The 22,363-nt window shown below is 35.5% G+C and overlaps 1 protein-coding gene across 1 annotated transcript in view; it reads right to left on the bottom strand.

Moving 5' to 3' along the window:
* TMTC2 (transmembrane O-mannosyltransferase targeting cadherins 2) overlaps positions 1 to 22,363 on the bottom strand; it is a 233,164-nt gene that overhangs the window by 7,739 nt on the left and 203,062 nt on the right. The window contains exons 10-11 of the mRNA XM_015629085.2: positions 21,885 to 21,999; positions 15,305 to 15,368 (exon numbers count right to left, since the gene is read on the bottom strand). Of these exons, the coding sequence (XP_015484571.1) occupies positions 15,305 to 15,368; positions 21,885 to 21,999 (179 nt within the window). The remainder of the gene's footprint in view (positions 1 to 15,304; positions 15,369 to 21,884; positions 22,000 to 22,363) is intronic.

The following is a 22,363-nucleotide window of genomic DNA, read 5'->3' as shown; positions in this document are numbered from 1 at the left end:
AAAGCATTCTGGATCAAGATGACAGGATGTATTGCTTAGTATGGATCAGACAGAATAAAAAAGCTACAATTCAAAGTTGAAAGGGATTTCCTGTGTCACCAAACCAGACAGCAAAACATTCAGTTCTTTTGGAAAACAAATAAACAAAAAAATGAGCATCTTTGCAAGCTCTTAAAATGGAAAAATGTTCTGCAACTGCTCCTCTACAGTAGTTATGTACATCACTTAAATTTCAATCTGCTTATGAACAATTTTAGTAAGTATGCTTTTGTGTCAACAACAGCTTTCAGTTTAAACAGTTAAGAAGGGAAATGGAGAGGAAAACACTTACCCTGCCAGTATTAATTTGAACATAGAGCACAGTTTCCACTGTTGTATTAGTCAGAAATGGACCTAATCACCTCTGCTGCAAAGGAAATGTGTCTCTATCTAATTACCTCAAGAATGAATAACATAAATAGCTATATAAATCTAAGGAGCAATAGGCCAAGGCTCTGGAGGGGAGTGGATCCTTGGATTCAGTCATCCTCTTTAAGAGTAGTATGTTCTTAACACTGGAAAGGGAACAACCTTACCTATTATTTACTAACATGTCACTAAACAGAGAGAGACCTCATTCACTCTTCACCAAACTAACAAATAGTTGATTTCCAGGGAAGATGAACACCCTGCAGAAAAAAAAAGGACCTCCAAAGAAATATTCAATAAATAAATAAAACTATTTTTTAAAGTAAATAGCAATTAAATAGTTTGTGTTGAACACTGTTTATATATAGTCTCAGGTTCTGATAATATATTACACTAATAAGGCAGAAAACCAGAATGAGTTAACACCTGGTCACCTTAACAGCTGATGATATTACAAAAACATTAGGTCACAAATAATTTTTCTTAGTTTTTTTATTATTTTACATTTGGATACTCTCATCTGGACACCTAAAGCAGATGACACTTTAACCCACCTGGTGACAGACAGATATATATGGAAATTGTTTGTATGCATCTAACCTTGTGTATTTTGAAACACTGAATACTCTCTTATCTCAAATTGCAAACTACATGATACGTACATTTAAAGCCAGAAATTAAAAAGTGAAGGAAGTGTTTCTCAGTTGTTTTTTTTTTATTTATGGGTGGCAGATGTGGTCACAGATTGTGTCCTCATCCACAAATATACCATGAAATTATTCAGTTTGCTTCTGGACTCAGACATCAGCATCATTAAGGAAACCCACATCTGTGAGTCAGGGAAGAGTTCTAGACTTGGCATAGGAAGGAAGCATCAAGCAGTCTACTTTGTTTCTCAAATTGCCACATCAACAAGGGACACCTTACTCTCAATGTTCCCCAGCGGAGATTTTTTATTCCTCAGCACCTCTCTAGTCTCAACCCTCCAAGAGTGCTCAGCCAAGCAAACCAAACAGCCAAACATATATGGAGACATGTTACATCTTACTGCTGAAAAGCTATCTACCACTGGCCTTTATGTAAGTTCATGGTAGGCCACTTTACAGATCAGCAAGTTAACAAAAGCATGTATTACAACTGTTAAAGGTTGTGGATCCTAACAACAGCTGAAAACATCCCACAAAAATGTACTTACACTTGTAATTTCTGTGTATCTAGACATTTTTTCCCAATGGCCATGCACTGATTGCTTTGGTTTATGCTTAAGAAGCCACCTAGTAATCACTCAGTTTATATGGAAACTGTGATGGACATTTTTAGATAACACACTTGGATTACCACAATAAAAGCTAAAGAAGAATATACGTTACAGGCATTTCATATTATGGTCGTACAAAAAAACCCCCAATAATAATTAAAAAAGGTAACATTTTCCAGACCTCAAAGTGTTTCTAATTAAACTTTTTTGCTTTCCAGTTGTCATCAGTATAAGATAGATATAATCTCACTCAGTTTTCCTTTCACTTTAGGATTCCATTTAAAACAAAACAAAAAAAATAAAAATAAAAATAAAAAAATAAAAAATCAAATTACTTAATTTTTGCTTATAGAAACCCAACTATGCTCTAATATCTGCAATTTGATGATTTTAATATATAGTTACAATTATGTTACAAAACACTTAACAATTTATTTACCTTATCAAACTCAAATAGGCTGCATACTAAGTAGGAAGTCTGTACTTCAAGCAAATTAAAAATTTGGTGAACAGAAATGTCATCTCTACTGTTGTGCAGCGATGAATAGAAATTGCTCAAAATCTTTCACTAACAGAATTTTGTCCTATTAAGACAAAGTAAGTTTATTAAAATGAAAATCAATTTGTAAGTAAATGCACTTTTGCCTGCATTTTCTTTCTAAACCTTGGAAAACAGAAAAACAAAGGGCTTTGTGTTGTTACCTAAAGACAAAACCCACTTTTAATATAAAAGAAATGTAAAATGTTAAAAAAATGTATATATAATGTACTTCACCTCAGCAGCTCACATACAGGGCTGATTAATAGCTGTCCATATTAACACAATCAAAACTGGCTAATCTTCAGAGAAAACTCAAATGTACAGAAGATCAGAATTTTTAATCACAATTATACTCACACTATTAGCATTAAAACACGTTCATTTTTCATTCAAACACGTTTCATTTTCTAATGACAATAAAATGTCATTAGAAAATAAAAACACCTGCTGAGAATGAATGTATTATCCATTTATTTTTGCTCAGATACTCATCAAATACATCAGTACACAGAGAAGGTTGTAAGCTTTTCCTAGATGCCTGTAACAGCATTAGAGTTTCTATTTTTCTGGAAAACAGACAACAACTGCAGACTCAGAAAGAAGTCATGCTGATTCTAGCCTTGAAAATTTAACTAAGTTCTAGTTATGGGAATCTCAATATAATGAGATTTCCAATATTTCGACTCAAATGTTCAGTTGAACATTAAATTTCCAAAAAGCCTTTGCACCTTTGGCTGACAACTGAATTAAATGCTTGACAACTAGATTAATATTGGTATAACTGTATGTTTCCCCAAACTATTTAGGTATTTTTAGTTTATATAAGGCATTGCTTTCAGCCACATTGTGTAAACAATTACATAATTTGACATAGCTGGTCTGAGCACAAAGAACAATAATACTGTTTATTTTTAAAGGCTTCCATCATGCACAATCATTTTATCAAGAGAGCCCGCAGACAAAGTGTGGTCTTACAGCATTACTGAAAAGAAGACTCTGAGGTCTAGGAGATTCTAAGGCATCAGAATTTTTTCTTCCCTTTTGTCCTTTTTCATCTGGCTCCTATCACTTCCATCCTAATACAATAAAGTTATGCCCAAACTTCTCTTGAGTTTGATTTTTGTGCACAGAATTATGAGAGCAGCTGAGAAGAGACGCGTGTACTAGAGGTCCTTTGCAAAATGCTGAATTACAGTGTTCTGTATAATTCATAAAAATTCATGCCTTACTTTCTGGCAGCCACTAACCTGCAGGTGTTCCCTGTACAGTATTTAGCAATTAAATGCACAGTACATATTAAAATTATTAACTTCCACAGTAAGTCCATGGATTTAATTTTTATTCTTACAGCCTAAATATTTAAGGGCTGCAGTTTCTAAAATTTGGTCTTTTGATTGCTAATAGTTAAGACCACTGGGCACTAATTGCTCACTAAGCATTTACAATGTTGTGACTTCTAAAAAAATAAAATTACTTGCAGCTAGGGTAGCCTTATTTACCATATCTGAATAGTGGCATGTGTTTACAGTAATTAATATCAATAATAGCAGGACACATTCAGTGGTAGATTTACACATTCTACTCTGAAAGACTGCACTTGATGCAGCATATGCTGACAAATGCTGTTTATCAGATAGAAGTTTTTTGTATTTGTCAAACTAAGGTTTTAAGATATGGACACAAAGCAATAATTTGGATAATATTTTCCTTTTTTAAAAGTGTTAAATTAATTACTTCTAAAGGCACAAGAGGACAATTAGTATTTGCAGGACTAGCACCAAGAAATCAAAGTTCAATTCCTGCCTCTGAAATTCAGTGTTAGAAATTATTCAGTGAAACCAGATGCTTTCTCCAAACTGGTCCAGAGAAAGTCCTCTATGGCTGGAGCGAAGTACAATCCAGGGTCAGTAGACTTAATAAACAATTTCATAGTTGATGACTCAATTGAGGTTATTTTGCCTCAATTTTTACTACACCTATCACTCATTCTATATGAACACCACAGGATACCACAGAAATTAACTTTGGGTTCTACCAGTGAACTGTCTGTTCAAGCTCATTTTTCCACCCAAACCAAAAAGTTTGTCTCCTGTGCAATTTCAATAATCTCTGTTCAGAGAGCATTTTCTTCCTCTGTTGTGGGTAAAACAATCAATTTTTGAATGAATCAGCAAAAAACCTCTATCAATGCAGCTATCTGAATAGAATTTTCCAAACAATTAATGAAGGATCATGGATCTTTCAAAAAGGACAGAAAATGTCTAATCTAATAATTTCAAGTGTATTTAAATGCAGTCAGAATGTGTAAAAATGAAGTAGAACTACTGAGTTGCAATAAAACTCCACCAAATAACTCCACCATGAACATATTAATCATTCACCCCCATAGAATCTAAGAGACATACAGCAAATCTTCTGGAATTCCATCTAGGGGTTTTATTGTGAATTTTATTTACTGTTGCTGTTTTATTGGAAGAAGTTTATATTTTCTTTCATGCTGCAATTGTTTGCAATGAGCTTGAGGCAGCCAGATGTTGAGGCAACTGGCACTGCTACAAACCATAATGTCAGATTAACGTTATTTATTGTTAAGGAAGACAATCCTTATTGGAACACCTGAAGAATTAGTTAAACTTCCTCAACTTAGTAATAAAGCTGTTCATTGTATGGGAGACATTTCAATAGGGTAGGTACACTGGAATGCACATTTGCTCTCCAGTAAAACTAACTGTGGTAAACAGTATCACATGAATGCAATATGAAGAGGTAACCAATAAACAGTGGGGTTCAGACAGTCTCAAAAAGGGACTTTTCCTTGGGGGAAACAAGCAACTCTCCATCCCCTCCCCTCTGCACCTTCTCATATGCAGGCATCTGATCTCTAGACTAACTTTCCAAGGCAAGAATATGTTCAAACTGATACTGAAGTTACTCTGAAAAACAAATTCAAAGCAAATTACTTCATACAGATGCCTGACACCCATCCCCTTCCTAGCGGTCTGCAAATGTACAGCTCTTCTCAGGCAGATCTCAGACCAAAACCAGCCTCACTGCAGGGCATTTCTCCTCTACACACAAAATTACATTCAACCCAAAGGTGTGGGAGGGTGGGGAAGAAAACCAGCTGCAGCAAAACAATCTTGTGAGAAAGGAACTTTCTCCAGAACTTGCGGGGGAAAAAAAAATCTAGTAGACTATGTCAATACACAACTAAAAATCATTCCTAGATTGAGAAATACATCAGAACTACAAATTAGGAAGAAAATTAAACAGTTATCTATTGCAAAACATCCTATTGAGAATGTACAGTTGCCAGGTTCATTTAATGGGCATTAAACCCACATTCTTATGAGTTCTAATTGTGTGATAAAACCATTGCACTCTTTCTAAAATCAGCACTAGAACACTCTATTAGGAAAAGCCTTGCTGGATTATCTTTTAATTGAGTTCAAACAGATGGTTTAATTTCTGAAATGCTATTCTACTGGTGTGAGTTCTCTATTTCATGGCACTTTATTTCTGATTGACACCAAGGGCAAATTTACCAGGCAAATGCAATCTTTCTCTCTCCAGGAACTGATGTAGGCAGCACAGTATCCCCTGCCATATTACTGTCAGACTGTTAAGCACAATCAAGTGCATAAATCTATCCATGATACACTATCTTCAATTCCACAGTTTTAGCAGAGACTGCATCTTTACAAACTACTACCTCTCATCCTCTCCAAGCATAATGATTAATTTTATTTAACTCTGTAGTACAAATCTAGACTATTTAGTTTCCTATTAATTAGTTTCAAAAACCCAGTTTTCAAATTATTTAGTAAATGAACATCACAGCTGAGTACAAACACAACCATTGTGCAGTATTTTTCATTCTTGAAGAGTAAGCACACGAAAAAAAATATATCTGTCTACTAAGATATGAATGAAAAACACTAAAATGCTAGATGAAACAAATCTGCACTCCAAGGGACAGGCCTAGATGACTTCACATCTTTTTCTTTCTTCAAGCAATTTTGATGGTGGATTGATCATATCTATACATGAGATAAAGACTTCAGATTGGCATAATGAAAATACATATTTAAAAAATTTTGAGATTTCCATTCAAATTAACTGAGGTGCAGTCCTACAAAATTTCTGAATCGAAGTCTTGACAATGAAATAGCTCCAGTATTCTTTGGTATGGGAATACCTTCACTTTGGAGAATTTATGAGCCATCCAAGGTGAATTACATCACCTAATGGTACTGCAAGAACATGGGTAGGTGCTCAGAGAGAAAACAGAATCTATAAATTAATACTTCTCTGATTAACTTCTTGAGAAACATACTAAACCAACAATAAATATGTATGATTTTTGTGAAAACATAGTCTTTTTCTATTTTGAAGTTTTAGTCATAACATTTTGAACCCCTGGACAACCAAACCTACAACAGAAAAATGGCTGCATTAACTAAAATACCCTGAGGTACTTCTGGTTTTTTTGTGAGGAAAAGACTTTCCTTCCCAGAAGAAAAGCATCTCCAAGCAGCACAAGGGATTGCCATCAGACATACTGAAAACCTGGTATGACCTATGGGCTAAGTGAATAGTGTATGAATTATTGGAGAGTTTCTTTCTCCCAAACTATGTGTTACGCAGAAAATTACTGTTTCAACATTTCTTGGTAAGAGTAATTGATTATTCAATGGAGTTCTAAATGTTAAATAAATTAGAAAAGGGGAGTTAGTATATAGATGCCTATTTCTAACATTTGTTTCCCTGTAAGTAAAAGCATGACTACACATTTCACTGTTCAAGAGGTTGAATGACTTGCAAAATACATTACATCAATAATTAGACTGTAGAAGGACTAATATTTATGAGAAATTTGTAAACATTTTTATAGCTAAAAATGAAAGGAAAAACACTGAATTATCATGATGATGAGTTTCTGGCTTACTTTGCTGAGTACTTAAGCTAAAGACAGCTCATAGCTGCTTGCATACTTTCACATGAAATCAGAACATAGAGAGTCCAATTTCTCTCTCATATGCAGGAGAAACAGAAGCAACTCTTAAGTCAATGATGGTACTGCAATGCAATATCTGTGTGAGCAGAAGAAACTTGAATGTATTTTCATTTCAGTAAATTAGAACTTGCAAACAGACAAAACAATTCTGTATTGATTAGAATATCAATGTACAACAAATTATTCTAGATGGAAATAAACAGCAACTTAAATGCATTTTAATTCAATTTCAAAGCTCACAAATTACACTGAGCAAACCATTTTATCTCAGACATTTGTGTGTTTAACTGCTTGTATAATCAGGAGAGTACAAATCAACTCCCTAACTCTCAGAAAAGTGAAGATGTGAACTGTAATGACAGCATTTCCAGCTTGTTCCTCTGCATCTTACACAAAGATGGATCACAATATTTAGAACTAGATTTAAGTAGTCTATAATTGCCCAAACGTACATTCAATCTTTGCTTTTACAGAGCTGGTACAATGCAGGAGAAAACACATGTACGATTTTCTGGGGTAAGACAATAAATATTTTCATGTATTTCTCGAAGGAAATTCAGTGTTTTCCACAGCTGAGTAAATCGGTTTTCAAATTATATAACTCATTCTGATATTGTACTTCAGGTACAGGTAAATATCCCCATTCCAGTGGCCTGTATTCTTTCTTTGTCCCTTGATAGAGATCACAGGGATGGAAAACACTCTAAGAAGTTTTCTGTTTTTTCTGTTGTGTTTTTTTTTAAGGTGGGAGACACTAATCTCCACTGAAGAAGGAATACTTTAAGATTCAGAGCAACGTCCTGTACAGAAGCCTGTCCTGGAGCTGACAATTGTGCACAAAAACCTGCCCAAATGTGTAATAAAAATGTTTCAGAGGGCTGTGAACAAATATAACTGCAAATACAGAAAGAAATAGTTTTGTTCGAAAGAATAAATACTGTTTTTCCTGAACAGCTGGATGTAAATAACATATCTGCCTTGCACTTAGCCCCAGACAAGAAGGACCTGAAAGGGGTGAAGCAAAACAACAAGAGAAGTGAGTTGGAGACTAATAAGATTCAGAAAAAGCTCAGGAGGAGCAGAGAGACTTGGATAAGAGCAGAGGAGCATAGGGAAGTATTACATAGGGATACATATTCCCTATCTACATAGGGAAGTATTGCTATTCCTGTGCAAACACTGAAGAGTCTTTCTACCTGAAATGATGGGAAGCTTGCATTCAGTTAATATTAATTTTCTTGAATTTTTCCATTCTGCACAACATTTAGGCTAGATCACCCTTGCACTATGCAGAATGAAAAATGTCACAGCTATTCTGATATCAAATCTCAGAGTCATTTTTATGGTGTTTCAACAGGGACAGTCTAACCAATTTACAGTAACCAAGAAGGGGCTCTCTTGAACTTTTGAGATCAGAGAATGATATCCTCTTCTCAATAAGGGTGTTCCACTGTCTCCTCTCCCAGTGGAGCTGATCCATGCCTAAGCATCCCACCCCTGTATCTGTCTGAATTCAGACTTAAAAACATGTCATCTGTAAATACAGTTCTCATCAGTCATGCCTATTCTTCTCATTAGGAAGCCACAGTACCTGTTTTACTGCCTGAAAGTGCTACATGCCCTGTAACAATTGCTTGAGTCTTTAGCAGGAAGAGAGAAAGAACTGGATCCTGGGAAGTTTTCTTTTTCCTCACACCTTCAACAGGAGCAAAGAAAGGAGGCATTTTCAAGAGGCCAAGAGCACTGCTGGGCTGGAAGGAATCCACAGCCATTCATATTATTGAGGCAGAAAATTTGGCACACTTCAGAGGAAGCCTTAAACAATGTGAGGCTTAGCAGCAGATGGTGTGGGTAGTAGGAAGATGTGCAGCCCTGACACAAGGCAGGAGAAGCTGGGAGCATCTCAGAGGGCACACAGGCAGTCAGCAGAGGCTCCGGCTCCACAGGGCCCACTTTTAACTTTCAGTACAGGCAGACAACTGAACAGATGAATCTGCTGGATGCTAACTACTTAAAAACACAGCTCTGTGTTCATGCCATAGCACCAGTAGATAAAGCTAAAATATTACCATGTCCTCATTATTTTGAAAAAAGAAGTAAACAGGCAGAACAACATTTTAAAACAAGGATTTGCAGCTGTAAATTGTCACGCTTTACTGGCAATAATACATAATTGTTAAAATCATATATATATGGTTTCTCTAGGGAATTATCTGTACAGCTTTATCTGTACTATGCTCCAGAAACCAGGAGTACAGATGGCAAGGCACTCCAGTTGCATTTGAACAACAGGGACTAGGTAGATCTGCTCAAAAGAGCTGCAGGGGTAATAATAGATACATTACTGTGAGGAATCTGCTGTATCCCTGAAGCAGTGTGGCAATGAGATTGGATCCACTGTAGCCAGTTTTTCTGTCAATTGAGGATCAGCTGCAGACAGTGCAAGAATTGCTGTTAACCCATCCATTACTGCCATCATCAATAGATTTAACATAGCAGAAACTCCTGAAAGAATTTATGAAAATTCTCCCTGGTAATAACAGATGTCCTTAACAAAGCTGGCAAAATGTGTTTAAGTTTTTTTCCCTCACAATTACTCCAAACCCAGTAAAGCTAAGTGAGGCAATTACTGAATGTTCATGAGAAAATCAAACAGAAAATTTGGCACAGAAACATTGAAGGAAAAAATATATAATAAAGCAGATCTTGATTACAGATGTTCCAAGACAAAAATGCTGCATTTACTTTCTTTTTTAAAGATGTATGTACTATTGGAAGTATTTTCTTTTAGAAGTCCTGCCATGAATAAACCCCATAAATTATGAACACTTTCCCTAAGAAGGCAGTGAAAGTATGTTATCTCTAAGGTGCCTATGAAATTACAGTCAATTATGTAGAAATCACTAGCATTCTTCTTTCACCAGTTAGACAGCTTGAGGCAGAGCTTATTGCAAGCCTGGAGCCCTTGGCATGAAATCTGTACTTCAGCATTGGGGAAAAAAAAATGAAAATAAAAGAAGCACTTGTAGAAACTTCTTTTTAATATGATATTGTGTTAACTGATTACATAAGCCCTTCAAGTCAAGAAATGGTTTAGTCCCCCACATCATGATTAAACCATCTAGTGGAAATTGTATTTATTTTGCTTATAGGTACATTTCTCCTTTCCCCCTCACTCTCTGTGTGTGTCTTTATGTATGTTGTTACAGTAAGACATTTAATCAAGCCCTTTTGAAGTGGTAGAGTGGAAACAGCTGTATCTGACAATGTGCTGATGACATGGGGCTTAAAGCTGTCATGAGCTCCAGATTGCAAGCAGCACTAATATGTGGTTGGGATGGTAGTGACTTACAGGTCATGGCACCTCCTTGAGGAATGCTCCTAAGCCAATCAGCTCTAGGTGGTGGCTCAAAGTCTTAGGGCTCTGGTGAGCTCTCTTTCATTTAATACTCTTGAGGTCACACTTCAAAGTGCCCTTTCTTCCCAAAAGCCATTGGCCATATGTGGGGGTTCTAGAGCTGCTTTTTGAAGACTGGCTGCTTAAGGCTCAGACTTAAAAAATTAGAAACGCAGCTCTATTACACAAATGATATCTTAAAAGTTGAACAAAGGCTGAAGCTTAAATGGGAATCTCACATTCTTGTAAAGAATGCCAATTTAAAGACAGTTTCCGGATGACTGATTTTCCACAACAAAGCAAGCTTAAAGCTCACATTTTAGAGTGCCTAACAACTTGTTAAAACTATTTCCTGGTTTGTGAAGATTACAATATGTAGGGCACCCAGAAATCAACCCTGAACATAGCTTTTCTTCAGCCATACTCACAGTCAGAATAATTATTGTATAAATGCCCAAGAAAATTATGGTTTCATATCCTCACGCAACTTAATTTGTTAAAATTAGACTAATGTGATAAATGTACACTCAAGCCAACAATGCTAGAACAAACATTTAGGTGCTTCTCAGTGAGAAGGCTCTAAAATCATTTTTTTTTGATCATGGTATAGCAAACAATGCAGTAACATAATTTTTGGAAAGCATTCATAAAGTTCAAGGGGCTAGGGAGGCTAATCTCTGTAGGTTACCTACAGACTTGAAGGAAGAAAAGAGAGTCCTGTAGGAAATAATTAATTGCAAATAAAAGTAGGTTTGTTTTCTGAACTGCTTCCTGGATTCCTCTCTACCTATTCCCTTTCCAGGGGAAATTGACCCTCTGAAAGCTAAAACAGACATAACCTTGAGAATGCTTGCTTCTTCAGTAGAGACAAATTGTTCCCATCTTTAAAGCAGCAGTGTGTTCTACAGAAAATACTGCTCTTCTGAAATTTGTCTGGAAATTACTGTCATGGAGGATAAATACCCATCTATTGCAAATAAAGCCAATTGTGAACATTATTAAGAAAACAGCTAGGTCTGTATCTCAAGCACTAATAGAGCCAGACTTGTTTTTAATTTGCATCCAAGCTTCTTTTCAGCTGGTGCAGCAATTGTATCAAAGTGTTTTAATTCTTTTACCATCTGCAGACAGAAAGTGTATCCAAAAGCAAGGATGGCATTCAAGATGTGGATATACATTTTAATACACCTTTACTATTCAGTTGTTCCTTTGCTGTATATTTTTCTTGCAAATACTTTATTCATTGTAATAAGGCTTGTAATGAAAAAAACAAATTGTATTCTCAGACCTCTCAGAATTAGTTCAGTGATGAATGAATCATCCCCAATATTGCAAAAATAAAATCTTTTTATGCTTTCTCTCTTAAAAACAATAGCCTGCAAGTTTCAGAGAAGTTATATTTTCTGTAACTGAATACTGTGTTTCTGGCAATGTTTTAAGCTGCCTTAGTCACAACTTTTCTAAAAATGGATTAGCTGAATGTGAATGTGACTCAGACATGCAGCTATATTGGTGCTCGCTGCTGCTCTCCAGTTCTGAGACACTGAAATAAAAGGGCTTGTCTAGGAGACAAATGCAAGAGTGGAGACTGCTGTCTGGAAAAAGCACTAAAATAGCCAATTAAGTATCTCTGAAAGTAGTAAATCAGATGGCCGTTTAAACTGGACATGGGTGAAGAAAAGCTCAGCCGAGCAGTTTCTAGATCCAAAGGGCTTATATATTAGGAAGCAGATAAGGAATTGTTGCACATAGAATATTGTTTCATTCCAAAAGCAACAAGAATGGTTGAGAAACCAGAGAGAGGGATGCAAAATGAAAATAGAATGCTGAGAACAAAACTGTGTCATGATAGCTAAATGAGAATAAAAAAATTCACTAATAATCAGTAAAAGATTGCATTTACAGTATTACTAAAATCTCTTATTGCTCCTAAGGACTGTATCTTATAGTAGCAATATTAGAGATATTATACAATATGTTACATTTGTAAAGAAACAGATGCAAGAGTGGAAATCTGAGATTAGTTTCAGGCTGTGCTACATGAAAATCTCACAGGAGCCAGTCATAGGTCTAAAAGTGATAATTTAATTGTCTTGGCACAGTGAAAGAAAGAAGTTGATAACAAAGAAGTGGATCTTCAACTTGGGATCTGGCCAAGTGACTAGGGAACCAAAGGAAAAGTCATACTGAAAAAAAGCAGAGTGCCAGTTTACTTGGGATGCTGCTCCCTAATTCACTCATATCAAACAGTACTGTTTAAAGCACCAGAAGAAGGAAGACTTGTGTTAAACAGACCCTTTGAGCACTTAATTATACTAATAACAAGGTTGATCCACTGCACAGATTGAGACTTCACTGCTGCCACAGTATTCTCACTGAGAGGCAATTTGGGGTCAGACCTATTAGCAACTAAAGAGATGTACACAAATATACATACATGTATACATGGAATGGTAGGAATCTGTATATTACATCACATGAATACATCTAATATCTAGAATTTTCTGTCAAGAAATGTTTCTAGACCATTAGTGATGGATACAAAAAAAAAAACCCAACCCAAACAAAGATCCTTCAAGCACTTATTCTATTTAAGGATATTTCTTTATCATCTTGACTCATGTAATTTTGCTGATCCTTCATATTCATAAGACAGTGAGAGAATACACAGGCCACATACAAAATCAACTGTGGGCATTTTCAGGCTGTGAAAATGGTTTCTACACAGCTCTGGACTGGGCAACTGCAGTCTCTAGGACAATACCTTGATATGCAGCTGGTTCAATTAGCACTGGGCACATTTAATTTATTGGCACAGTTGCAGCCATGAAGTACAGAGTTCTTCAATAATTTTCATTCCATATTTTTTTGCAAAGATTGGAAGCTTATGTCTTACCATGTACACATTAAACTGCTTACTACCAAGTAAGCCTCCTCAAGTGGCTGCTTTTCCTCCCAGTCTGAAACTAGTATGGTAAATTTGAGAGTTAATAACAATAAGAGAAATATGTATGACTACTTCTGGTTTTGTTTACATTTTTAAGACATACCCCTGTAAAGTCATCAGACAGTTGATAATGGCTGTGAAAATGGATACAAGTTTCCCACTTGGCACCAATAAAATATTCTTAAAAAGTCATGAACCATATGCACACCATGCTTACCTATAAAATTAAACTATTATCTTGAATATAAAAGTGTAATTATCTTTTGAAGAAAGCTGAACACCAGTACCTATTAGATTTTTACTCACACTAATCAAAGTTAAAAGAAAGTTTCTAATATAAATTGTTTTGATAATCTTATTCTTCAAAAAGGATACTTCGTTCATAACATGTTAAGTTTGTCATCAATAATCAGAACTCTATACTCAATAATCAATAATAATCAATACTCTAATCCTTAGAGTACTATTGCTGTGAATTTGCTGTCAGTCACTCCAAAGCTCTCTGAGAAACCTCACACAAATAACCAAATATATATAATATATATATATATATATGTATAGGGATATACACAATAAACTTAATTCTTAGTTTCTGGGAAGCATTTTGAGCATACAAGGAAGCACAGAAAAGAGAAATTGTGCCAACTTGCAGACAGCTGAGGGAATACTTTTAACATTAAGGTTTCCTCTCAGAAAAAAAGGCAAAAAAGTATTGCATTATGCAAGCATTATGAATCACAAAGTCTTTATTGTTATTTCACCAAGCATGAAGTAGTTTTAAATAAGTAGTTTTCTGAGAGTTCTTAAGAGACAGTATGAAAATCTGAAATTCCATATGAATAAGTTATTATGGGGGTTTTTATTATATTTTGTTAGCTTGTCTTGAGTCTTCGCTGTTGTTGCTTTTGATTCTTAGCTCTGAAAACTCTTAAGTATTTTTTTTTTACTTGGGTTTTTCCTTTTTTTTTTACTACATTTGCTGACTTGTATCCTCAAATTTGGCACTACAGACTTCTGTGACAGAAATTTTCCTAGGTTTGATTTATTGCATAGACAAAGTGTTATGTATCTACAATAAATTCTGCCCCATTTCTATTCATGATTTTTTCCTCAAAATGTGAAGGTAATTGAAAAGAAATTATATAAAAAATGGTAAGTAAAAAATACTTTATTTCTTTAATTCCTGATGCAATGAAAACTGGAAATAAGCTTCCCTTCTTAAAAACCATCTGTCACTTACTATTACATGTATCTGCTCAAACAGTAAGTATTTCTTTGCCAATACACAACTACATCAGAGATAAACATCTTTACGTTTGCTGAACAATGTTTGCCAGAAGTTCATGACAGATGAAAATGCATAAATGTATTATTAAAAATGCCTTAAACTGTGGCTCACAGTTCATTCTCTTTTACTAGTGAAGAGATGGAATTGGAAAAGCTTTCCAAACTTAACACATTCAAACATAGATAAATAAATCTAAATTTGGAATTCTTTTCCAAGTATGTTTGCCAAATAAGACTTATGGCTAGACCACTTCACTGAGGCAACTTGCAGTGATTGGTTTGACAAATGAACAGCTTCATCAAACTACCCAATAATTAACTAATCAAAGAACCTATATAACACAGGCTGAGAGATCAAATGCTCCAGCAAGTTCTCCTCAACACAAAGGGTTCGGTGCCATGGCACGTTCATCAACTTAAGTAATGGATGTCATTAAGAAGGTACTTACATTAGGTCTCAATTCTGCTGCCATTTCATAATACTTCTCGGCCTCTTCATTAAGACTGGCTTGTCTATCAGGATGGAAAAGAACAACATAGTTACACCTCATTTTCCTCATGTTAAAATGAAACCATACCTAAAGAAGCATAGTTAGAAACTAGACGCTGCAACTATTCCCTGCTGTTTAAGGATATTATCCTAACAAATGCACAAAATATGTAAATCTGAAAGTCTTCTTATGGACATTTCAGAATGTCCATTAGCACAAATCCTCTTTGCTTCATTTTCTTTTTAGTTCTGCAGTGATATTAGTACATAATGGAAAGAAATACAGAAGGCTGAATACTCATCTCAGGCAAAAACAGAGACATACTGGACTTCACCAGAAGAGAATGCGGCTCACTTTTTATCAGACATACTTTAAATTCTGAAACTGTATATATTATACCATAATCCAGTTTCTCACTTTGTGCCTTCCCAAAACCAATATAATTACAGTAAAAAAAAAAAGTAAAAAAAGGCAGAGAACATAAAGATTTCTGAAAACTAGGTTTCCATGATTGAGGGAATTAATTCTGAAAAGAGTTCTGATTTCAAAATTTACTCACATAATTCTAAGCAGGCATTTAAATGTAAATCTCATATTCCAAGAGAATAAGATGAGTTTCTGGGTACCTGAAGCAGTATTAGCTCAACACTTTTTCTCCTCCTTACTACTACTGTCAGCATCTACATGCTCCTAGTAGTTTAGTTTTTATTTCTTCTCATCAGTTTTCAGTTTAATATCTTCATATAAAAGTGCAGCATGTTGCCAAAGAAATCCAAACATGTTTTTGTCTCAACAGGCCCTTTTTATCACTTCTCTCAAATTCGTCTCTTTTCCTTTTGTCTCCACGTTATTAAATATCTCCATGTTATCAAATTGTGTTCAAATTTTGTTTCTAACCACTCAGATTTTAAACATTAGCCCCATAATACATGGACAGACAATTAATCCCAAACAACATATTTTGACAGCTATTGGTCTTGCGGGGAGAAAGGATAATCCCTTTGAAGTTTCTCACGTAATTCCTGAGCAAACTGAAACCACTTCATGACTAACAATTTGCTAAACAGAACCTGGTTTATACCTGTTAACTGTTTTAAATTACTTTGTGCATGTATCATTGACTCAGCGGTTGTAGTGGTTAGAAATGATTGAATGTCTAAAAATATCCGTTCAACCTGCTTCCGAATCACTCCTGCTGGGCATCAGTAGCACTTGAAACGACTGCAAAAAAAATTAATCTCATACTTAGGAATTTCAGGATTTACAACAGGGCACTGTAAAATGAAACATGTTACAGAGCGCTTTTTTCCCCCCCCCGTTTGCACAAATCTGTCAGGACACAAATCATTTCTGAAAGTGGTGAAATAACATACAGTAAACAAGGTGCCCTTCCCAGGAGGCAAATACAAAAGGTACACTTAACCTCCAAAAAGAGTTGCTGGCATGTGAGTGTGGAACACATTAAAATCCTGTCCCTCTCTTTACACCAGTGGAAATGCATGGCTTGCTTTCCTGCCACATGTATATCTTGAAACAAAGATTGTTAATAGACAAGTTGAAATCAGTTTGAATATATAGTTGTCCATTAAAAACAGTTTAGAGAAATGAATGTAGAACAAAGTAACATGGTCAGGAAAATGTTAGTCCAATTTCTGGGGCATTCAGCAACAGTTCCGTTAGTTAAGATGCTGCAGAATTCTGGTTCCCATTTTCAGTGCAAATCTAAGCTAGAAATTAATTATGCTAAGCCCCGAAACAGCTTTCCCTTGAGAAAAATTAAAGGCACAGAGGTAGGAAATTGCAGTAACCCTATGCCACTGAGCAGTAAAGAGCTCTGGATCAACGTCAAATAATGGAAGGACACTATTAAAAGTAACATAACTCACAGTACAGTAAAATATTAGCTAAAATGTTGATAAAAAAGCAGAGAGGAAGGAAAGGGAGCAAAGAGAAGTACAGAAGATAGTCTTTTTCATAGTTACGAGCTATATTTTAAGCTCTATCTTGAATCTTTTCATGAGGACTGACCTTGAAAACATATCTGATTTTCCCCACTAACAACTAGCATCCAATCTCATTTTAAGGGAAAAAAATATTTCCACTTTTTATTCTCTCAAATGTCTTAACCTGAGATTCCAAACCAAACAATTCCCTATATTTAGCTCCAGCTGACTAACAGTGACACCTAATAAATGTGCTTGACAACACATCACTCTTAGATTCTCCTGATACTCAGCTATAATCAGTTTACATTCATTTTGATTTTTACATTTTTCACTGGAAAAAATACTGTTGTAAGAGAAAAACCACCAATGTTGACATGTGAGTGGGAAAGGGTTAGATTTAACCTGCCTGCTGCTTGGTACAAGGCTTCAGACTGTCAATTTTTACAGTAAAACCATAGATATTGGCACACCTACAATGAAATTTTCTTCAGTAATTCCTATTTTAAAATGCTGAATGCTGGTACTTGGCCTTCTTAATGGACCTTTTTGTGTAACAAGAAAATTATAATCAGGTTGTATAATCAGCTGCTCTGTTGCAAAGAGCCATTCATCCACAGCTCTTTTGTTTTATAAATCTATATAGACTTTATGCTTTGCCATACATACATATAGATAGTAAATAAAGGATGAATATACTCTGTTCAGACAATAACATAGAGTTAAGTTGTGCCTATGATACTCTATCAGCAATTACACTCTGTGTTTGGTCAGTGTACTCTTGAGAGCCAAAATACTCGTACAGAAAATCACTGAAAAATTAAGACCATGCCATGTAGTACTGCTCTAAATTAGACTTCTGTTTTCAACAGCCAATAAACATCCTGTAACTTCATGTCACATGAGATCTTCCCAGAACAACCCTTTCACAAAAGCACGGAAAAATGAATTATTCCTACAGAATTTGTTTTTAAGCAAAGAGGTCGTTTTCCCAGATTTGTTGAGGCAAAGCGAAATTCTTTTCTGGTCTCTAATACTACAGCGGTGCCACCACACTGCCACCCTTCACTCTAGAAACAATCATTCCCCTGCCCACAGGAAGCCTTGCTCATGGCAGCTCTAGGAGAGCCCAGTGAGCCGCAGCCCTTGTTAAGACACGGCTCAGCGCTGAAGCTGCAGCCACCGTACGGCATCGCACACGCGCGTCACCGCGTCGCTGGGGGACTTCCAACTCCTCTGAGCAACAGCACTGCAAACACTACAAATGTAAAACACATGACCAGATACTGTTTTAAGAACCACCCAAATGGCTGCGTGACCCTTGAAGAAAGCTGTCTGGAAAACAAATTTGTCGAGAAGATGAATTTTGCAGACAAGTATTATGCAAGTTAAAAGTTACCAGACTGTTGCAAAGAAATTAATTGCATTCATCCCACATCTCACCCATCTTACAGATGACTTGAATCATCTTGCATTGCATTAATGGGATGCTACAGAAGTCATTTAGGGAAAAAAAAATTAATAACCATCATGTAATTAGGAAAGGGGAGGTCTCTCAATAATGCAAACAGAACTAAGTAATTTTATTTTTTTTTTACTTTGGATTCAGCAACAAAGAGAGGAAATCAGCAATGTTGGAATATCTGATTGGAAGAGCAAAAATTACTGTGACTGCTAAACTGAGAACAGGCTATCTAAAAATACAGCCACTGCATTTCAGCCCAGTTAACAATCCTGTTGCAAATTTAAGAAAAAGAAAATTAATTTGCAGCACTGCAAAATTTTCAGAAGTTGTAAATTTTTATTTATGTTGCATTTCAAATTTTTTTATCGGCAAGTAGGGGGATTCAAAAGAAAGGAAAATATTTAACACTAGACTAGAAAAATAAATTGCATTTTGAGAGAATGAAAGGTATGTTTATTTTCCATCCAAAACAGCAGTAAACCAAGAAATGTCTTCATGTTTCTGAGTCTTATGACACTCCTTAGGCTAATGGTGGAAACAGTAGGAGAGAAGGAAAAGATGATTCCTTCCTAATTCAAAAATACATCACTGTGTAAAATATTTGGTCTGAAAAAGAAAATATCAGAATCTATACAAGAATATAAGCTTCTGTTATTATCTTGCAGTCATTTTGGAAACCTTGCATCATCCATATTAATATCAATTTCTGTCTCTTATTCCACAACACGTCTTTAAAATTTATCCCGTGTCTCTCACAAGAGTCATTTCATTTTCATGCTCTGTGAACTTCTATAATGTATTTTCTATCTCACAGCTGTGCAGTTCATTCAAAATTCTTACTTGCTTACCAGTCAGTTTTTATAGCTCTCTAGGGTACCTAAAGAGCAGTTGGTCACCTACTTGAAATTATGTCAGCCTTTCATTTATGACTGTCTTTAGCATTCAGTTTCTACCAGTTTCATTCTGTGTCAGTTGGAGTACTCCCTTCTTTCCATCCTCCTTTGTGTGCTGGTATCTGCTTTCCTCTTGGAATCCCCTCAGCTCCCCATTGTTCTAAAGATCCTAAAAATCATCTGCTTCTGAAGAGCCAGACTCCTGGTGGATTTGTAGCTGCTCTGTTACAATGAATGAATATGCATTGCCCTTGTCCAACAAGTATTACGGAAGCAATATATTTGAATTAATTGCTACGTAAAGCACTGAACAAGGACAGACAACAAAACCTTTAGCAAAATCAGTCAGATGTTAACACATGGGGTTTTAGCAAATATTTGTCAGCACTGAATTCAGCTTTGCCACCCTGACTCTTGCTAAATCCTACAGACCACTTTAGACTCTCAGAGAGTATCAGGAAGACATTATGTTCTTCCACAGAGCTGAGTATTAAGTGAAAAATTAGATCGACTGGGTATCCCAAAGGAGCACAGAGGATTCTAGTTAAACTAAAGCAGGCCTATTTTTTTAAGTGTTTCAGTTTGGTGCATCTTCTTTGTTTTTGAAGGTTGTGGCTTTGCACTTACAGTAAAAATTGAGAATGCAGCTTAGAGTCACTGAGCTCATTGCTTGTGAAGGCCTCCCAAAAACAGTACACTCCCAGCCAGATCAAGGAGGATAACTATGGCTGATGGCAGCACAGCAGCCTAGCTGTTACTTTAAAAGTGAAAAAATACTCATATCCAGATGTACATATATATACCTCAAAGACCTTGAACGCTACACTCAGTGCTCACAGAGAAAGCAGGAGCTTTATTAAAACTATTTCCAAAATAGTACTGATCTACACCACCCCATTTTATAATATACACAATCATACCACTAAACCATCTTGTACAACACACTCAGTAAAATCAGTGACCCCTCTACGCCTTTCTAAATTCAGCTGTCATGCCTAACTTGCTCTGCTTCTGTCTGTGGATTTGTAACACTAATCAAAATGTTTCAAATTGCTGAATTCTGTCTTGAAAGATATTATTCACAAAATCATCATAGGGAAGGGAAGGATCCTTAAAATAGCTGATAACCACTTTCAGGTCAAACTATTGTTTACCAATGAGCTACTTGTCTTGGTTTTCTTTCTAACCTACAAACACTAAGTTATTTTTAAAAAACAACTTTTGGGGCTTATTTACAAATCATGGCATAGAAACCATAATTCTGAAACACAGGTCACTTGCCTGAAGTGGATTCTACCTTCTCTTTTACACTCTTTTCTTTTTTTCTTCCATTTCTTATTTAAAATGCTAAAAGCATAAAGGAACCTAGTAAGGTATCTTCAGCAGAGAAATTATATGAAGAACTGTTTTGTGCTAATGAACTAAATTTTTTAGATTTCCTTTTTCATGCATTTTCCATGCTTAGATACCATCTAAATGAAATCAAGTATCCTTATAGCTGTAAAGCGGACAATAGACAATCATTTGATAGTTATCCTAGAAATAAGTATAGAGGATACCTATTACAGTAATGTGAGTTTAATGTTATGTTATACTCAGAGACAGAAGCTTAATGTTACTGAATAACCAGGTCTGACAGCTTTACTAGCTAAAGTAGAAGTCCAAAGTTTTGTTCTATTCTGATAGAACAGAATTAAATATAAGACCACATTTTAAATAACAGATTCTGAGAATATCACTAAGTGCTCCAATGCATCTCAAAGTAATTATCAGCCTGGGAATATTTAGATTTCTATTTATCATAATGTTCCCTACTGATATTAAGAGAAATTTTCAATATTCTCTATTTACATCCATGTAAGATGAGAAATACGGTCTCCTCTCTTCAGTTGCTATGCACATTAAAATTTTAAAAATCAAGTGAAAGGAAATCCTACAGAAGGTTCTTCAAAAAAGAAACACTTGTTTCATATGCAAGCAAACTGCATTACCTGTTTGTGAACAACAGAAGTTTTGAAGGCTTTAAGTTATGATATAATAAATAGAATTTAAGAAATGCAAAGTGCTAAATTCTGCAACAGTTTAATTCCACTTCTTTGTATCTTATTAGCAAGAATATTGAATTATTCAGAAGAGTTGCTGGGCTTTAAAAAGAATCATGCATAAGCAAAGGCTATAAAGACTATTTTCCTCAAAAGAAGAGGAAAATCAAGTGAGGCAGATGTTCAAGCACTAACCTGAGCATATGGGCTGCATTGAAAACAACATCAAATTCTGTATTATCAAGTTCAGCTGCTTTTTTTGCCATTTCAGCTGCTTCTATCAGGCGGGATTCTTCTAGGAGGAACTGACCTGCAATGGAGAGTGTGAACATGAGCCCACAGAAAATAACTGATGTAATACACTTCAGAGAGTATAGTCAGGAAAAGGAAGCACAAAAAAAAACCCCCAAAAAACAACAAAAAAAATAAAACCCCCCCCAAAAAAACCAAGCCCCAAACCAAGCAGCAAGCCAAGGTCTCATGTTCAATGTTTAGTTATTTCTTGATCTGCTCTGCATTTCATTATTTTTAACATACAGCCAATGTAGAAAAATTGCAATAAATATCACAAGTAATAACAATATTTTTAGAATATATTTAAGAAAAGTGAGAATGATAAGATGAAACTCAGACATCAAGAAACAATACTCTCAGGCCTGAAGAAGCCTGCCATT

Source organism: Parus major, chromosome 1A (assembly GCF_001522545.3).
Source record: "Parus major isolate Abel chromosome 1A, Parus_major1.1, whole genome shotgun sequence".
Classification (NCBI taxonomy): domain Eukaryota; kingdom Metazoa; phylum Chordata; class Aves; order Passeriformes; family Paridae; genus Parus; species Parus major.
The sequence above is the reverse complement of the archived record's forward strand: the minus strand, read 5'-3'. Positions and strand labels throughout refer to the sequence as shown.